This window comes from Salvia splendens, chromosome 8 (genome assembly GCF_004379255.2).
Source record: "Salvia splendens isolate huo1 chromosome 8, SspV2, whole genome shotgun sequence".
Taxonomy (NCBI): domain Eukaryota; kingdom Viridiplantae; phylum Streptophyta; class Magnoliopsida; order Lamiales; family Lamiaceae; genus Salvia; species Salvia splendens.
Genome location: NC_056039.1, coordinates 4058676 through 4077957, shown reverse-complemented (window position 1 = coordinate 4077957; position 19282 = coordinate 4058676). Strand labels below are relative to the sequence as shown.

The 19282-nt window shown below is 36.0% G+C and overlaps 1 protein-coding gene and 2 long non-coding RNA genes across 4 annotated transcripts; 2 read left to right on the top strand and 1 right to left on the bottom strand.

Moving 5' to 3' along the window:
• Positions 1-4706: 4706 nt before the first annotated feature.
• Positions 4707-8444, top strand: LOC121745603 (probable N-acetyl-gamma-glutamyl-phosphate reductase, chloroplastic). Its single transcript, XM_042139566.1, has 14 exons — positions 4707-4941; positions 5073-5228; positions 5438-5545; positions 5750-5836; positions 6005-6055; positions 6224-6295; positions 6522-6641; positions 6989-7049; positions 7134-7214; positions 7462-7541; positions 7616-7705; positions 7822-7950; positions 8035-8146; positions 8227-8444. Exons 1-13 carry the CDS (start codon positions 4879-4881, stop codon positions 8140-8142), a joined length of 1206 nt encoding a protein of 401 aa, XP_041995500.1. The 5' UTR covers positions 4707-4878; the 3' UTR covers positions 8143-8146; positions 8227-8444.
• A 1620-nt stretch (positions 8445-10064) lies between these two features.
• LOC121743736 lies at positions 10065-13011 on the bottom strand. Of its 2 annotated transcripts, none has more exons than XR_006038326.1 (3): positions 12229-13011; positions 11267-11331; positions 10065-10355 (listed from the first exon to the last, which is right to left on the bottom strand). It is a non-coding gene; the product is annotated as an uncharacterized LOC121743736 (long non-coding RNA). The 2 variants fall into 2 exon arrangements; XR_006038325.1 differs by lacking the exon at positions 10065-10355 and adding an exon at positions 10737-10790 and having other exon boundaries at positions 12229-13010.
• LOC121743735 lies at positions 11767-12942 on the top strand. Its single transcript, XR_006038324.1, has 2 exons — positions 11767-12082; positions 12189-12942. It is a non-coding gene; the product is annotated as an uncharacterized LOC121743735 (long non-coding RNA).
• Positions 13012-19282: the final 6271 nt, after the last annotated feature.

The following is a 19282-nucleotide window of genomic DNA, read 5'->3' as shown; positions in this document are numbered from 1 at the left end:
CAAATAGCACGATTTACTTAGTTTTTGCTATGTCCATCTTTCTATTGTGATTTTTGACTTGAAGCTGGGTGCACTGCAGTTTCGATTATTACTGTATATGGAGACACAACTACATACATATGTAAACATTTTTTCCAGTTCTATAAATGTGTTTCTACCACGGATACTTGTATTGAAAATACCATACCTGGAGTAGTTAACTAAAAATCTAGTGAAATTGAGGTTGGGAAATTATACGATTACTGTGTTAATGATTGAATATTTGAAAGACATATCATAAAATTAATTAGTGTTGATAGCTTAAATCATCCAATTTATTTAACAAAAGAGTAATAGTAGCCTCACGAAAAACAAATACAGTATATATCCCAACACTTCACTGCTTACCTACCCTACCGTACGTGTCCATTAACCCGTCTTTGCTTATGGTTATTAGCACTATTATAGGAGTATTGCTTATCGTTATCAATAATTTGTTGCTTACCTTCTGATACTTACCGTTACTCTATTGTTTAATATTATAATCAAGGGGTCCGGTGATTTAATACTAATCCTATTTTTGTGATGAGCACAAACAATTTATTAATATTTAAAATTAAATAATAATTTGTCATACTCCTTATCTGCCGTACATATTTATTCTAGAATCATTACCTGTAATAAATCAAATGAAATGACCATGCCATGCAATTAAATAAACATGGAAATATCGCAGAAACAACCGATAAAATCAAAATACAATTATACGAATCTGTCAATATTATACTAATAAGTACTAGTATGAGATAATGATTCCTGTTTTTTTCAATTTGTTAATCACTCCTTAATTATACCGTAGCTCAGATATTTTTCTTTTATATATTCCCTCCATCCCACAAAACTATTTTATATATTCTTAATTGAGCATAGGTTTTAAGGCACAATTTATAAAGTAAAAGAGAGATAGAGAAGAAAAATGTAATTGAATTATTGTTCTTATAAAATGATGAAGTATTATACATAATAATATTATTTATAGAAATTTCTGGCGAATGTCATGAACCAATATACATGCCCCCCTTCCCCCAAATATAAATTAAATATTTGGTAGCAATTTTTTCACTAATAACTTCGTTTTTTTCTTTAATATTATATTTTCAAATGTGAACTTCTTCTATGCAAATTTTATTTCAATTTTGTGTACTCTATCAACCTCGAAATGAGGAAATGATCCTCTATCCACAATCTTTTATGTTCCCATTTGCAAAGAAAGACATTGCTTGTCGTGGTTTATATATAAAATTACACAATAATCTAATGAAAATATTATTTCTAATTATAAATAACTCAAAATATTAAGTGAATATACAACACGAGAATCACGTGAACAAACATGAATGGTCCTTGCTCCACCAACCAAACTTCTTGATCTTGTCGACGAAAAAGAGAATTGAAAACAAAAAATGCTCAAGATTTGATTCCATATTTTTATTTGATAAATCAGATATTGTTATTCATGATAGTGATCCAGTTCAAAATCATCAAGAGGTAATTTATTTATTGAAGTTACAGACCACAGATTTATCAACTCTAGGGGATTAAATCCCAAGTTACTGCAAAGTAAAAAATTGATGAAATCATAGAAGTAAATATTCTTGCATTTATTGGTACGGCACCATTCACTCTAGTTCCCACCTCCTTTCTACTAGTTAGTTAAAATGATTAATTCGATTTAAAAAATTCAATCAAAAACTATAATGACATTACCAACAACTATAATGGAATGAAATATACAATAATGGAACGAATTCTCCATGAAAATGAAAAAAAAAACTAAGGAAGAATGCCTGCATAGAAAGCTGGAACAGGAGCAGTATTGGAATGATCTGCAGATCTTGTTTGATGAATAACCGAGTCGACTGCTTCGAAGAAGACGATCAAGAACTCGATGGCAAGCTTCAACGCTTCTATGCACATTTCCAGCTTCTGCATTCCTTCAAATATCTATATCTATATACACTTTAATTTTTCCTATTGTTGATTGGAAAATTTTCTTCTATTTTCCGCGTCTGTGGTTGGAGAATAAATGGAGATTTTATATGTATTTATACTAACAATTACATGCACATGAATTCCGATAGGAAGAAGCTAAATCTGACCTTTTGAACTCCCAAGAGCCATATTGAGAATAGATAAGGCGTTTTATAGTTTTAGCCAGGATAACGAAATTATTATATGTCACATATATGTGTATACTATGAAAAATCGTCTTTAATTTTTCTAGACTCAAAATTCATGTACCCTAAATTGGACCAATGAGGATCATAATTTTTACCTTGAGAGACCATTTTGGGGCCCTCGTGTGACATATCCTGTACTTCAAAAATCTTCTTTCAACTCCTCCCATTCACAAACCGACACATATTTGAATTAATTAATCATTGAAAATTATAGGAATAATTGTCATCTAAATCATGATTTTTCGTTTATTATGATCAGTTTCATAAGTTTTGAAATATTACTGAAACTATGGCAAAATCATTATGACTGCAAAGTAGTATCATTACATTTTGCATGCTGATTAAAAGATGTTGATATATCTAAAACTACATGGTTTTATTGTCATATCCTAGGATTCGGGTATAATACTAATACTTTTGCAAGACATACACCTTGAGCACAATTTACTTTGAATTTGGCTGTGATTACAAAAAACATCTAAAAAAATCATTGTTTAGGAAGCATTAAACATAAAATTTGCAAGCTAAATGACATTAACAAGCACCTTTGGTGCTCGCTAAAGCCTCGCACGCAAAATTTTACTAGCATCGTTGCTCACGAAAACTCATCTTTCCAGTTGCGACATGATTCACGATCGAATTGGCCGATGATATTTTCTAGCACCACAATAATTTAGGGTTGGTATGACAACCATGAATGTTGGGGATGGATAAGATTCGGACATGTGGAAATTATTTTAACTAGAAAATGTTGTAGACTGATCTAAAAATATGATGGGGACATTGCTCTTGAGATGGGGTCTATAATAATCAAGTGCATCATCTCTATTTTATAATTTGGTCTGCATTTCTCTCTGCGTCACATTTTACCATGTATCTTGCCTTGATTGTGTATGTTATTCAAATGATAAAAATTTAATTCCAAACATGTAGGGTTATAACAAATAAATAGGAATGGGTACCATCTCATTGGTGGACTATAAAAGATTTGTTACTTATTATATTTTCAAATGGGTGTTCATCCTACATCCCTCATTGGTCAAGAATCAAGAAGATTTTATCAGATTATTATACTTTCTAATGGGTCTTCATATTCCAAGTGTTAGGTTTTAAGAAATTATTTGTTTTCCATGTGACATACGTGTAAGCGATGATTTGGTGTTAGGGATGATTACAAGCAATCAAACATCATATTTCAAAGTTGAATTACACACTAGTACTATTTGATATTTTTCTTAAATATGGTACGGACAATTTTTTTTTGTTTACCAAATTATTATAGCTATTGTTGTCATGTATGAATGTTAAAAGGGGATCTAAAAAGAGTTTATTCTTAATACTTTCGAATATTATGTTAGACCATAACATTAAAGCCAATTAAAGAATATCCAGATTAATATTTAATGAATAAATGGATGATTAAGGAGTCTTCACTCTTCATTAAGATTTTGATTAAAAACCTAATTAGGACCACTACACCATTCGCATGTCCCCATGAGAGACAAGCTCAAGAAAGAAATCAAAGCAAGTGCGTAAAAACGTATAACACAATAAAATAATTTAAAATGATTAGTTTTAGATAATACAGTATTAATATCAATAAATTGAATCCACTATTAATACATTGTTTCAGAGTTTATAGTTTGCGTAATCAAAGTGGGCAAGATAATGGGCCTACCTTGAGCCCATTAAAATGTAAAAGCTATTGAAATTTTCTTGATAGGCTAATAACGAACGAAGCCCAATAAGATTTATAGCTGTCATAAATTAGATTTGAGAACATTCATATGAAATATAATTACTAAATACAAACCATTGTATGGTTTTTGGGTGAGATGATTGATGATATTATATCCCTAGATTCCTTGATTATAAATTACAAAGATATTCATATGATGGATTACAAGACATGAAGACTATTGTGAGGGTCACTCATATAGTCATATAGGACAAAGAAAACACGTGTTTAAAATATTGGGAAATTAAATTAGGAAGTATGACCATCATTTTGAAAGTGCTCTCAACCACTTCTGAAAGTGGAGAAGATCAAATATGGACATGTCTTCATATGAATAGTTCTCTATATTTGGATTATTTTGTCTCTCTTTTTGAGCCCACGTTATAATTTTCTAGTAGTAATTTTCTTATTTCCTTTAGTTTGTTTATTTATTAGTATTTTGTTATAATTTACTAATTTTCTTATTTTGTCCCAACTTTGAGAAGAACATAATCTTATTATATAATGATAATATTGATAAATGTGCATTATAAAAAATAAGTTTCAAAAAAGTAATTGAACTATATTCATTAATATTGGGCCTCATTATTATAATTAGAAAAGAAAAAGGAGAGAAAGCCCTGTTTAGTTACAGATTACAGATGTGTACCACGATTTTAATTTTTCAGAAAAGATCCCTCCGGTGCGTTCCCCACAATTCCACCCCATTTCAACTTATTCACGTTTCTATAAATTGAAAATGAGAAATCAGTCATGCGAGTTTTAATAGCGGAAAGCACGACTACTTGATTGAACTCGAAGAAGCATATAAATTAACGGAAATCTTTAGCTTCACTTTCCGCAGTTCCTCAATTTGAAACCTTTCATTTTTCCTATATCTAGCACGTTTGTTAGTTTGAAGAAAAGAGGATCGCAATTAAGATGGGTTCACTGGCGTTTCTGCATTCAATCAGTAGCACTCAGGGCTGCTTCATTAAATACAAGGTATATACTCATTTTCTGCAGCTTATTCATTTTAATTTTAGGTAATCGGTTCAAGTTTGTAGCTTTAAGCATTCTGGATTCTGGGTTTCTTTTTCTGAAAATGGGTAATGATATGGTAATGTATTTTCTAGGATGAAGTCAAGAATTCAACGGTTAAGAAGCTTTGTGTTAGAGCGTCTGTTGCTACTTCAGTGCCACACAACTTACAGGTTGAAGAGAATAAAGGCAATAAATTGGAAAAGTTCCGAATTGGTGTGCTTGGGGCGAGTGGCTACACTGGTTCTGAGGTATGGCCTTTCCATTTGCCCACTTTTTTTATATTCTTTCTAAAAATTGTATAATCCATTAAAATCTGTTGTTAGTAGTATAGTTTAAAGGATGTGCAATTGTATGTGCTTGCTTTGAGATGGAAAGTTTGATATGTTTGTGTGCTTGTTTGATGTATTGAGAAAGGCAGCATTGGCTAGTGTATATAAGGTTCTTCTTCTCGGTGCAGATAATCAGGCTGTTGGCAAATCATCCGAACTATCAAATAACGTTGATGACAGCTGATAGGAAAGCAGGCCAGTCCATTGGATCGGTGTTTCCTCATTTGGTCAAGCAAGTACGTTTACTGACTTGAGTTTCTTAATAAACTTTTCACCCTCTTTTTTGTAATTTGTGTATAATGCTCCTAAACGTGTCAATTGAGCATTAACCTTTTCCCTATTGCTGCGTGTTTACAAGCACCTTAACTTTCCTTACAGGAGTACTATATTTGTTACTGATGTTATGTATTATGAGATTCTGAAACGAATGTGATCTATAGGATTTACCAGATATGGTTGCTGTTAAGGATGCCGATTTTTCGAATGTGGATGCTGTGTTCTGTTGTTTACCTCATGGCACAACTCAGGTTCCTTTTGATCTCCTTATGCCCTACTAATTTACAGACAAAATTGATACATTCAGAGTTCATTTCTGGTTTGCATTTGTTTTCTTGTTACCCGTTTCATACATTTGGGCTGTTGCTTCATGGTCTTCGTAATGCATCAACGTAAGTAATACAACCTTTTTTGGGCAGGAAATCATCAAAAGTCTACCAAGTAGCTTGAAGATAGTCGATCTGTCTGCGGTACTTCCTGATTCTTGATATATGATCTGTCTTTCTCATCCTATCTATCAGTGATATTCTTGAATACTACTAGTATGTAAGAGTGCACACCATGACCATATGTAATTTATTTTGGGAAATTTGGCTTACACATGTAGTCATTATACAGTCATATTAATGGTTATGCAGGACTTTCGCCTTCGTGATGTCAATGAATATGAGGAATGGTACGGTCAGCCGCATAAGGCATTGGAACTGCAGGTCAGTATCTCTCTTTTGTGTCTTGATTAATGACTAAATATTCAATGTTCACGGGGTTCTGTTTTAAGCATGCTTCCATCATTTAAGTCAGAGGAGGTTGTTTCCTGTCTGTGACCTCCTTTCAAACATTACAAAAAACGAAAAAGAGAAAAAAAGAAAAGAAAAGGGCATACACTACTTAATGAATTTTCTGTGCCTCATAAGTTACCTGTGCTGGTAAATGCAGAAAGAAGCTGTATATGGCTTGACTGAGATATCTAGACCGGAGATCGAAAGTGCACGCCTAGTTGCGAATCCTGGCTGCTATCCAACTTCTATTCAGCTTCCACTTGTCCCATTGATAAAGGTTGGTTTACTTACTTAGGTCTATGATTGATCATTTGCATATTGAATTTCTGTTTTATCAAGGATGTAAATATTCTGTGGTGCAATGAAATAGCCCAAGAATGATCTCTTCACTATCTGGGATAGAAGTGTGAAATTCAGTGGCCCGAGTCATTATCATGAAAAACTAATACCTTGCCCGTGCTTTATTTTTTCTACGCTAATTAGTTAATTCAAAGCATAGGAGATAAAGCTAGATGCCTTGATCATGTTCCTTTTATGGTAGGGAGAGCTTGTATTATCTAGTCCAAGACAGGCAAGTTGCACAACTGAATTACTGATTTTTCTCTAACCTTTATTTGTTCACAGGCTAATCTCATTCGAGTTGAAAACATTATTATTGACGCCAAATCTGGTGTTAGTGGAGCAGGTTAGTGTGCACATCTGTTTTCTGTAAAAGTGAATTGTTTTCAGCCTATTAGTGTGAGATTAATTGGCACCTCTTATAATACAGGCCGTGGAGCTAAGGAGGCCAATCTGTACACAGAAATAGCAGAAGGAATGCATTCTTATGGTGTAACCAGGCACCGTCATGGTCAGTAACTAAATTTTGTATGCCCTATGGTAAATCTCGTGGCACGTTTATTGCAATGGGAAATGATATTTACTTTCGTTGTGATATTTTATGTGGGAAGTCGACCTGCCTTCTCTTGCTGGCGTGTTATAGAAAGAACTGATCAGTGTTCATGCCAAATTTTGTATCTTCAACTAAAACCCTTTTCCAACAATCATTTTTGCGCTATGGGGATTAATTTGTTTGCATTTGGTGACTTCCGCTCCAGTGCCAGAAATTGAACAAGGACTATCTGAAGCTGCAAAATCGAAAGTTACTGTCAGCTTCACCCCACACTTGATGCCGATGGTATGACTGCTGTAGGATCAATATAATTGAATATGGCCATATAGAAAATTATTTATCCACAATTATCTCCCCAGAGCCGTGGTATGCAATCAACTATTTATGTGGAAATGGCCTCTGGAGCATCTGTCGAAGATTTACGCCAACATTTACGACATGTTTATGAGGTAAAACGGCTTGTTTTTGGCACTGCATTAATAAACCGGATTCGGAACCGGAACCGGAACCGGAACTGAGCTGCTGATCTGTTACGTAAAACTAATACATCGCTCTACGTTTACAGAACGAAGAATTTGTTGTGTTGTTGGAAGACGGACAGGTTCCCCACAGTCGACATGTTAGAGGATCCAACTACTGCTTGATGAATGTATTTGCAGACCGAATCCCAGGAAGAGCAATAATCATCTCTGTTGTAAGTTTGAAATCAATTCTTTCTCGCAGATTACAATGAACGTAACATATGCTTAGTTTGGCTGAACTCTGTGATGCAATGCAGATTGATAACCTTGTCAAAGGAGCATCAGGGCAGGCTCTACAGAATCTGAACTTAATGATGGGAATTGCAGAGGATACGGGACTCCTTTCGCCACCTCTGTTTCCATAGAATGGTGAAATACTCGGAAGCTCAAACAAAGATCAAATTTGTTTGTAGCACGTCGAGACACTCTAATTTTAGCTGTTTCTGTAGGTGGTTTGCATTTGATATCGAGACGAGAAGATCGTGAAGGTGTAACGTAGCTGGGTATGTGCTGAGCCGCTGGCTTCTTAGACTTCCAGAATTAGATATAACTCTCTTGTCTTGCAAAGGATTGGTGTTTTCTGCGTCTCATGTTGTTTGGATTAATGGAAATAATGTGTTCCTTGCAATCATAATTATTAATTAAATAATGAGTCTTTTTTTTTAAATGGACCCTCCCTCACAAATTAATAAATTAAATCAAATTAAAATGTCCTGAAGCTTAATTTATTGTATAAATCGGTCATCACAATGAATTACTATAAAACTACAAAATGTTACTTATCTTGATATAAAAATTTGAAATTTTTTGTACTAATATAATAATGAATAATTTTTTTTATCAAGATGAGACAATAATGAAACTTTTTGTTTCATTTATTTAAAAACAGATAACACAATAGTATTCACTAAAATTGAAACATTTCTTTAATTGTCCCATTAAAATGACTTAGGGTATCCACTATAGTATAGTCGCGGCTATAGCCTCGGAGGGGGCGATCGCGGGGCAGCTTATAGTGGGGGCGACGTCCGCCCCGAAGCGGAAAAAAAAACGGGGCGGAAGGGCGAGCAGCGAGATATGTGCGAGGACGTGGCGGTCGCCCATCGCTGCGCCTATAGGCGCGCCTGTCGCCCCCTTCAATTTTTTTTTTCAAAAATGAACCCTATAAATACCACTTCTCCACCATTCATTTGCACCATTTTCACACACTCTCAATTCATTCACTATCTACACTTTCACTCTCTAAAAATACACGGTGGAAACGACGAATCACCCAGCTCGCACGAATCGGGATATGACGGCAATCCTTCCCAGCTGTCGGGATATGGCGGATATCTTTCTCAGCCGTCGGGATATGGCGGCTATTCTTCTCAGCCGTCGGGATATGGCGACAACGAATATTCGATCCCAATTACCTCGTTTTATAATTATTTAAATTCCGATGATTTTAAAATTAAAGAAAAAAATTAAAATGAAAATTAGTTATAAAATTTCGAGGCTATTGGCAGTGTCCACCTATAGTGGCGGAAACCTTTTTATTGGGGCGGACAAAAAAATTGGGACTGTGGACAAAAAATGGGCGGGGGTATTAGGGACATCCGCCTTATAGTGGATACTTTTAGGGCATCCACTATGGGACCACCGCGCCTATAGCCCCGGCGGGGGCTGTCCCGGGGCGGTTTATAGTGAGGGAGATCTCCGCCCCCGGGGCGGTAGGCGACGGACGACGGATAGGCGACGCCAGGGCGAGGACGCGCCGGGCGTCCTTTCGCCGCGCCTATAGGCGCGCCGGCGGTCCTCGTCGAATTTTAAATTTTTTTAAAATTACCTCTATAAATACCACTCTCCACCATCTATTTTTTTTACCATTTTCACAAAATCCCTCCATTCACTATCTACACTTTCACTCTCTAAAAAATGCACGGTGGAGACGACGAATCACCCGACTCGCAGGAATCGGGCTATGGCGGCAATCCTAAAAACATTTTAGAATGAAAATTGATTATAAAATTTGAGGGCTATTGGAAGTGTCCACCATAGTGGCGGAAACAAAATTTTGGCACGTGGTAGGTGCAGTTTGGAGATTTACGGGCATCCAGAAAGTATTTGCGAGCAGCTTCAACTCCTTCAGTCCTCCTTATGAATCTTAGAAACTGCATAAAAAATTTACGAATCCAATACTCGTGTTTTTAGATAAACAACCAAAATAAAAAAATTAAGTGTTTCACAATGAATGGGTAAGGAAATAGAAGTAGCAAGTTAAGAAGGACATGTTAGGCTATAACTTAACAGACTTAACTTGATGAATTCCATTTACATTTTAAAACGCTCTAGCACGCAAGGATTAAATCTAAACACAACATCCTTGTCGATTCAGATTTGCAGGATATCCATGTATTAGGTAAGTTCTATTTCTGATTGTTCTTCAGCAGTTACCAGTAATGTGAGTTTTCTCTTCTGCTTTCTGAATAACTGCTGTACTGCAAATACAGGCAAAACAAATTTAAACCTGGATGTGAGATAATGCTGTTGCATTCACGCCATCCCCTAGAAGACTTTCATACACTTTTTTGGCAGCCTGGTATGAATAAACAAATTATTAGATGACTACTCTTAATAATGTCACGTCCGCCCCTTAGGGTTAATAAAAGCGGACGATCGTGATAAAAAGGGTTTTAAAGGACATTCAAGAAGGCTAGGGTTTTCAATAAAAGTGTGGCCAAAATTTAAGTTAAATAATTAAAGCGACCGAGAGTAATTACGTTTAATAAGTAAAGGACCAAGGGTTTAGCATTTATTCAAAAAGGGTAACGAGTTCGCAAATATTCCAAATAAAACATGTTTTAGAATTTAATAAAAGTATATAAAGCAAACATCACAGCGGAAGCATCCAAGAGAAAAGTGACGTCATGTATGAAGACACAACGACACTCATAGTCAAAAAAAATATATATAAATGTTTAATTCTTCATTTAATTTGCTCAACACCGCCAACCGCTCGTCGCCGCTCAACCTGCACATAAGGAAAACACATGCAGGGCTGAGTACTAAAAATAATACTCAATGGGCTCATGCCGAAAATATTTTCAATAAAGAGTTTTATTCATCATGCCATCGAGAGTAACCATCGGGTTTTGGCTTTTAAAAAGGCCCGAGGCACTAAAATCATTTCTCATTGTAAAAGTCGACTGCAGTCATTTTCCCATAGACGTTAGCCATATCTGCCAATACATGACAAGGAATGCGGCCGCAAACCAGGTCACTAGACCGGCCAGCCCGTACGCTAGCACACGATCTACCATAGGTGTACACTAATCCAAGTAGGGTTTGCGGCCCTACGAGGACCCGAATTCGATTTATATAATAATGGCTTCAAGCCATATCAGATAGGCACGTTAAAAATCAAACAAGGCATGATAAACACGATTTCATTTTCATTTTCATCGATAAAACATTTAGGACATCGTCCTTATTTAAAAGAAAGCCCACCTCGACTGCTTAGATCACAAGTATTTTCTTCCCCTTGGTATCACGTTTCGCTTGCGAGGATTCACCTTTAGCATTTAGATAATACATAATTCAACGCACTTTTCAGTAAATAAATAAGATGCATGCCTCCTATGTCTTCAATTAATTTCCTCGTCCAAGACTACCAATTTTCCACAATTAAAGGCTAAAGTATTTTTTATAAATTTCGGCTTCCCAACGAAATATTAAAAATAGGCCCAACCAAGTAAAACAGCCCAAAATTTAAATAATTGCCTACTGAAAGACCCAATATTTAATTAAAAATTTTATTTGCAAACAAAAGAGAGGAAAGATTTTAGTAGGAAAGCATATACTCTTAGTTCAAGATACATACACACTACTGCCGTTCCACTTTAAAATCAAATGCTCCAGCCTTAAAAGAATATAGCAAATAGAGATTTTTTTTTATAAAATTATGTACCCCTTCTTCAAAAGGAGTACACGTACTCCCCCACCAAACATTAAAGTAGTACTCCCTACCCCACCCAAAACCATCGACTTCTCTCTCCCTCTACTTAGAACACCAAAAGTTTCAGCACTCAAAAGGAGGATTTCGGAGACGCACCAAAACTCACTCCCTAGTTCTCTCGCCGAAAGGATCAGAATAAGACCCAAAACAGAACCCGGAGGTCACGGAAATCTGCTTCCGTCGCCGCCTCCGATTCGTCGTTCGCGCCCTCCGCCGTCGCTCGGCGCTGCAACAGACGCTGCGTCGCCGCTCCGGCGGCCTCGACTTCATCCGAGACAGCCCTCGTTTCCACCCGTTTAACCCCGCAGGTAAGTTCTTAATTTGAGTTTCGATTTAGTTAATTAGAAGATTGATTCGGATTGTGGTTATTATTTTGATTATCCGATTTGATAGCGTGAGAAACATGCTATGCAGTTCATGGATTGATGAATTGAATTGGGGAAGAAGATTATACCTTCAAAAGAACAGATTGGATTGAAACAAAAGATTGCAGTTTCTGGCTTGTCCCCCTCTCGAATCGATCCTAGTTTCTGTCAGAAGGCTTTGGGGTAAACGATATTTCATTTTATGAGGAAGAACATGAAAGGAGGATGAGAGAGTGGTTACCGTGATGGAATTAGGATTCGGTGAGGAAAAATAAAGTTTCTTCCTACTGCTCCCTCCGCCGCTTTGCGATTCAACAGTGAGAAGTGAGTGGCTGCGAATTTGTGTGAGGGAAGGAGATTAGGGTAGGAAGATTTATATATCTGTGTACTGAGAGCAATTTTTGGTGCTTGATTTCACTTTGATTGCGTCCAAAATTAGGAAAGATTTGCAGGAATGGGTGAAGAGGGAGTAATTGCTGAGACGTAATTGCTGGGACGTGGGAGGGGAGAATTTTTTGTATTTGATTGCTTAATCAATTTGGGATTAATTGCTTTGACTGAATTTTGAAATTTGAAAGATGTTTCTCTGTAGAAATGAGGATTCACGTGAAGGGTGAGGAGAAGGGCTCCTGATGGTGGAAGGAAGAATTTAGAGTATTGGGCTCAAAAGGAAATAGGATTGGGCCAGGGATATTATTTGAATAAGTATACGTTTGGGCTCAAGACCCTGTTAGAATTTTATTTAAATTGTGTACTCCACAATTTATTCTTTATTGGATTGGACTTGTATCAATTATTTAATTCATCAAATGCGTTGGAAATTAGTCTAATAAATAATCCACAAGGAAAGGATTTAATTAATTTCACATTGTGATTTCACCATCACTGAATTCGAGCTTTGTAAAAACAACTCATCGATTATTTGGAAACAAATAATTTCATCCCAGATCAATTATTCAAAATAACCACGTCACATATTCAACGAAGTTGACTAAGTCAACCCGCAATCATAACCTCGAACCAAAAAAATTAGGTCACCAAGGAACTCGCATAACAAATTTTCACTCGCCATTTAATTCATGACATTAAAAGAAACAAATGAAATCGTCTTAGGGTTCGAAAATTAGGGTTTAAAAAAGTGGGACGTTACAAATAATGTCTCAAGTCACAATAGAACCTGAGCTGCTCCACGAGTCTCCTCTAGCTCAGTAGCATAGGCATACTTTAGCATTTCCGAATCTATAACTAAAGTAAGGAAATTATGGAAGGAACTCAAGAATAACAACCAGTGTGTGATGGGGTCCTATAGGGAAGAAAATACTATAGTTTAGATAGAGAAGATCAGCTATATAAAAAAATCAATTTACTACAAGAGACAAACCAAAATAAATTAATTAATTATAAAAAGAGAGAGAAAGAAGAAGTAGATATTTGACAACACGTAATCAAAAGGCAACGGCTAAAAACTTGTTTTGTTGCTTCATCATTGTTGCTGGCCATGAGAGCTTCAACATATTGCTTCCAGTTATTTGCCTAAATGTGGAATTTAAATAAGAGAAATAGGCATAGATACCTAGAATCATTAAGTATATAGTCTTTAGGGTCATCACACAGTAACAGGAATGACACCACCGTGGCTAGTTTTAGATAACCTTCTGTGAAAAAATCTTGTGTGGAAAACTAAAGGTAGGGTCTTATAAACTTCTTCGCATACACAAAGTGATCAACATATGCATGCTAAACAAAGTGCATACATACTGTCAAACGCAACTCTAACGAACCACGTCAAAATTTATTACTATATAAATATTTACATAATATATCCAAGCATGCACTCGTTCTGGCTAGTTTTTGATAAACTTTATTGGCCTCAATCACCGCTCTTTCACGATACCCACGGTTCTTTTCAATTTAATTTTATTATATGTACTCAATGTCTTTTCAAATTGATTTTGTTTTGATTAATATTTAATTTCTACTACTATTATTTAATTTTTGTGTAATAAATGTTTATATAGCTATCAATTAATTTTATAATATCTTTATTTTTATTTTCATTTTTTTTAATTTGCTTTGTTTTTAATAGATACTACTCCATCTAGCTAATATTTCAATAAATAGAAAAAATTTATGTGATTTCAATACTTATAAAATAAAATACTAAACAAAAGCAAATTAAAATCATAATATAGAATCTATTATATGTAATGGATGAATTTTAAATCCAATTGTATTCTTAAAGTTTTCCCGTCGGAGACAAAAGATGATTTTTTTAGTAAAGATAACCTACTTTGCAAAAGTTTAAAACAAAATTTGCATAGTATAAAAATCTAAAAATATCATTTTCAATAGAATAAAGATAACACACCTTTTAAAGGTTGAAATAAATTATTTATAATATAGTAGTAAAAGTCTAGAAACTTTGTTACAGGCGATAGAAATCATTCAATTAAAAAGTACTAGTACTTTATTAGTATAATTTATAATGAAGAATTTTTTATATAAAAAATAAAGACAAAGATTATAATCGTGAAAATATAAGAAATATAATAAAAAGGATTAGTCGATTATATAAACTGCAAGTATAATTTTATTTGGCACCCCCATATCGAAAATCATGGATTCGCCACGGGCACTGCATCTGACATCGGCAAGCGCTGCATAAATAAGTCATGCATTCACATATTGAGTCCAAAAAATGAAACACTCACACACACACACGCGCGAAAACAAAGATGAAGAGTGAATAAAATTAGGAGTAGCAGTGCCTCATTAGCAAGCTTTTCAGCAGGTTCGACGTTAAACTTATCTGCATTCCCATCAAGAAAACAAATTTTAATATCACAACATACAAAAACATAAATCTTGGGATTATAACGCGGTAAAAGAAGCACCAGAAAGGTTGTGGTGTCTCAGCAGCCATTAGCCCAAATTGCGATGATCAGACAGTACAATTCCAGAACCCTAATTAATTGATTCAACCCATTCTTCCCACTCGGGGTTTGATACTGGAAGTATAAATTAATTTCTCTGGGAACTGGGACAAGGAATTTCAGTGCGGCCAGACTTACAAAAAGGAGGCCGCTGGCGGCAGAGTTTTATGCGTGGCTGGTGGAAGAAAGCTCCGGTGGTCATCCGGGTTTGGTTACCCGATTCACTAACCCGATTTGGCGAATATAGCAACTAAGGCGGGATCCTCACCAACCCGAACTTAATTTCGAAAAAATAGTAGTAATTAATAAGGAAACCTTTAATTTGATCAATTTAATACTGAATTTTAGTAACATTTTTCAGATACTGTCATATTTTTTTATAACTTCAAATAAATTATTTTATAAATATAATTAAAATAAATAAGTACTAGTACTACTTTAATTTAATTGAAAAAACTAGAGTTATGACAAATTTATTTAATTTATAGTTTTCAAATTGTTTTTTAAATTTTTTAAAAAAAAGTTAAATTCAAATCATGTGACAAACTTGGATCAGACATCAAAATTATGTGCTCTTACACGCCCTCTATCCCAACGTAAAAGTACATCATGTTCAATGGCAAAGTCAGTGCTTTATTGTTCGAGCACGCAGATACATGCTCTTTGATCAGGTTGTTAGTGCCTATTAGAGCATTAGCAATGGGGCGCCACATCAACATTTTATTGTTTTGTTTAATTAATTTAACTGTTTTCAAATAACAAGTAACGAGTAAATAAAAAACGGTCTAAATAACAAACGGCGAAGTTTAAATAAAAAAAAGTTACATCATTGAACTAATAAAAAATAAAAAAAAACTAAGTCGGACCAATTCCCAACTTCCGACGCAGCTCATCGAGTAACGCCCAGAGATATTCGACTTTGTCGGGGTCGGTACACTTCTTGAGGGCCATGTGCGTCTGCAACATCGTCCTTGCCATCGACGCTGTTGCTAACGACTCAAACGCGGTGGCCGTCTGGGTCGGGAGCTCTACCGGGACCAGAGCTTGGGTTGCAGCGGTCGACGATGAGGTCGCGGTCGCCTTCCCCTTGGCCTTCGCAGCCTTGACGCCGGGAGGACGCCGGAAGGACACCGGTGTGCCGGAACTCCCTTCATCCACGTACGTCCGGTTGAGGTCAACCGGGTGACTGCCGCTGCCGCTGCTCGTGTAGTCACCAACTTCGGTGACCTTCGTCCTCTTCGGCGCACCAGTGTGCAGAATTCCACCTTGGAACTTCTGCTTCTCCCTCAAGAGCGCCCAGATGGCCTCGTGCTTGAAATCGCCGAACATCGACCGGTACGACAACATCGCTTTAGTGCGCACGTCGCTCGCGCTCTAGCCGCTCACCTGTGACCGTGTGAACTTCTCGAACTCCGCCGCGTACAAGTTCACTTGCTTCATGACTTGATCCCAGTACTTGCGGAGTTGCTCACGCTTGCGTTTGTACGCGGTCGGCGGCTTGACCGAATTGTAGAGGTCCGCGATGCGTTCCTAGTACGCGATCTGTCGCTGGTTGTTCGCGAATATCGGATCTTTCGATATATCTACCCAACACCGGGCCAAAGTGAGAGTTTCGTCATCGTTGTAGTTCGTACGGCCGGGGGCGTACTCATCGCAATCACCGGGAGGCGGCAACTTCTGCGCCCGCTGCCGGTTCCGCTTCTTTCTGGCTGGGGCGGAAGCGGTCGCTGCGAGGTCGGGATCGGCAGCTGCGGTTGGGCGGTGCGGAGACGGCTCCATGTCAGACAACCCATACGATTCCGTACTGAAATCGGGATCGTAATGGGTGTTGGTGTCGAACGAACAATAATCGCCGGGTTCTGTACCCGGCCAATGCGCCCCTGCGCTAAACGTAGGACTATTGGGGCTTGAATCCATTTCTTAGTAATTATGTAAATGTAAGTTTCGAAAATGAAATCGCGTGAAATGAAATGTTACAAATGAACGATATTTATAAAAAAACGAAACCGCGTGCCATCGTCCATGGTCGATCGTCCGCGACCTCCATAATGGAGCGGACGATGGCGCGGACGATGGCCATCGTCCGCGCTATCCTCCACGACCGAAGTATAGGGCGCGACTATCGCCCGCGCCATAATCGTCCGCGGCCATCGTCCGCGACAGCCGCAATGGGGCCGACGATGGCGCGGACGATGGCCATCGTCCGCGCTATCCTCCGCGGCCGAAGTATAGGGCGCGACTATCGTCCGCGCCCTATGGCGCGCACCCGCAATGGGTGCGGACGATGCGCGCCATCGGGTGTGCCATCGTCCGCCCATTGCGGATGCTCTTAGATCCTACCTTAATTCAAATATTGAAAGTCTTAATTAGGGGTAAATACATAACCCAATCATACACAATATTTCATCTGGTTTATATTGCTACAAAATTTTGAAGTTTATATAAATTATACAAAAAGTTTTATTCATGTTTCAGTTTAATATATTAGGTTATATTTATTTGGATGTCGTTAAGGTTTTGTCTATGTGTAATACAAAATGTTTCACCATTGTTTTATTTATAGCAACACTTTATCATTGTTTTTGTACAAAAAAAAATCATCATTGTTTCAATTTTTGTTTGTCACCTAAGTAAAGAGTTAAAGACATTCACACATACATAACAAAATGTTTTCAACTGAAACACGTATGAAATTTTGTTTATGATTTATACAAACTTCAAATATTTTATACTAATATGAAACCAATGAAAATTATTTTGAATGAAATATGTAATTATCGCGTGTTTATCAACAATGAGATAACAATATTGAAGAAATGCAATGGAAGTACTAAGAAAAGAGATAAGTGAAAGGAATGTATAACTCTTTTATCTTGAAATTATCTTAAATATATTTATTACTTACATGTTAAATCAATTAAAAACAACATGAATAGTTTTTTAGGAAAATATAATTAATAAATGAAGTGGATAAGATAAAAGATTATCTTTTTTAAAATGAATTGTCTACTCTATCGTTAATGATGCAACCACACTAGAATCCAAGCTAGAGAATCCGTCACGCATGCTCTATAAATAATGGTGCAAAAAGATACTAGTACCACTACTACTCTTATCACCCACCACAAATCGATAAATTAAAATTTTCACTAAATCAGGTCCAACTTAATTAAATTGTAGGATTATAATCTTTATCAAATTACTGTCTGTATACATATGTATTGATCAAACAACATAGGCCACGTCCCAAACATGTGAACGACTATGTAAAATGAGTCATAAAATCTTCTTATGTCGTGAATAAAATACTCCTCCCCTCCTACCGTATGGTCATATGAGTCCAACTTTATCATTTTTGTTCTTTCATTAATATGAACTTAGATTATGTAAATTTTACTATAAATAGCAAAAAATAAGTTTTATATTTTAATAACTCATCTTACTTACATTCTATTCTAAAATTAAAATATAAAGATATGTGTCAAAAACAAACATGACAACTGATCATAGACGAAGGCAGTACTAATTAAGTCGAGGTCGCTATTTAGAAATTATAATATGTAGAATAATAGGAAATTTTAGCATAACAAAAATGATTGCTTGTAATTACCATGCCTTAAACAATATCAAAAGGCAAAACACTGATTTTGATCAAACAGTTGCAGGCTTGGACTTTGTCTCAGTCATAAAGCATTTCATTATTATGAATTTATGATAGTATGTAAGATCTTGAATGATAAGTTTGAAGCCATATATATACATGCAATGATCCACCACAAATAGTGCTAATAATACCAAATAATTATCGTAGCACATCATTTAATTGGGGAAAAGATAGTATGTCGTTAATAATTACCAATGTTTGGGGGGAACAAACATCTATAATCATCAAGAATCAATGTATTCTCATGCAACACTAATTAGTTCAAATGCGACATATCATATTGACCGAGTTAAATATTAATCGTAGCATTCACCTTATCAAAATTTCAACCTTTTTAATTTCATGTCATTGGATATTTATATATACTTTAATATTTTAATAAGGATGAACCCCCAAAATAGCTTTTTTCTTATTTCTTCTACATAGTGGAAAAGTAGTTGAAATGGAAAAAAAATATCGTGAGAAATCAAAACTCACGTTGCTAGTGAATGGAGAAAATAAGTGATTTTCCACGTGAAATTTTATTTGATGGGTCCAAAGCTAAAT

What these genes read in the sequence shown, in the direction of transcription:
- LOC121745603 (XM_042139566.1), top strand. Translation starts at nt 4,879, where the DNA reads ATGGGTTCACTGGCGTTTCTGCATTCAATCAGTAGCACTCAGGGCTGC. An exon ending in AGATAGTCGATCTGTCTGCG is followed by an intron (nt 6,056 to 6,223) that starts GTACTTCCTGAT and finishes ATGGTTATGCAG; the next exon opens with GACTTTCGCCTTCGTGATGT. An exon ending in GAGCAATAATCATCTCTGTT is followed by an intron (nt 7,951 to 8,034) that starts GTAAGTTTGAAA and finishes GATGCAATGCAG; the next exon opens with ATTGATAACCTTGTCAAAGG.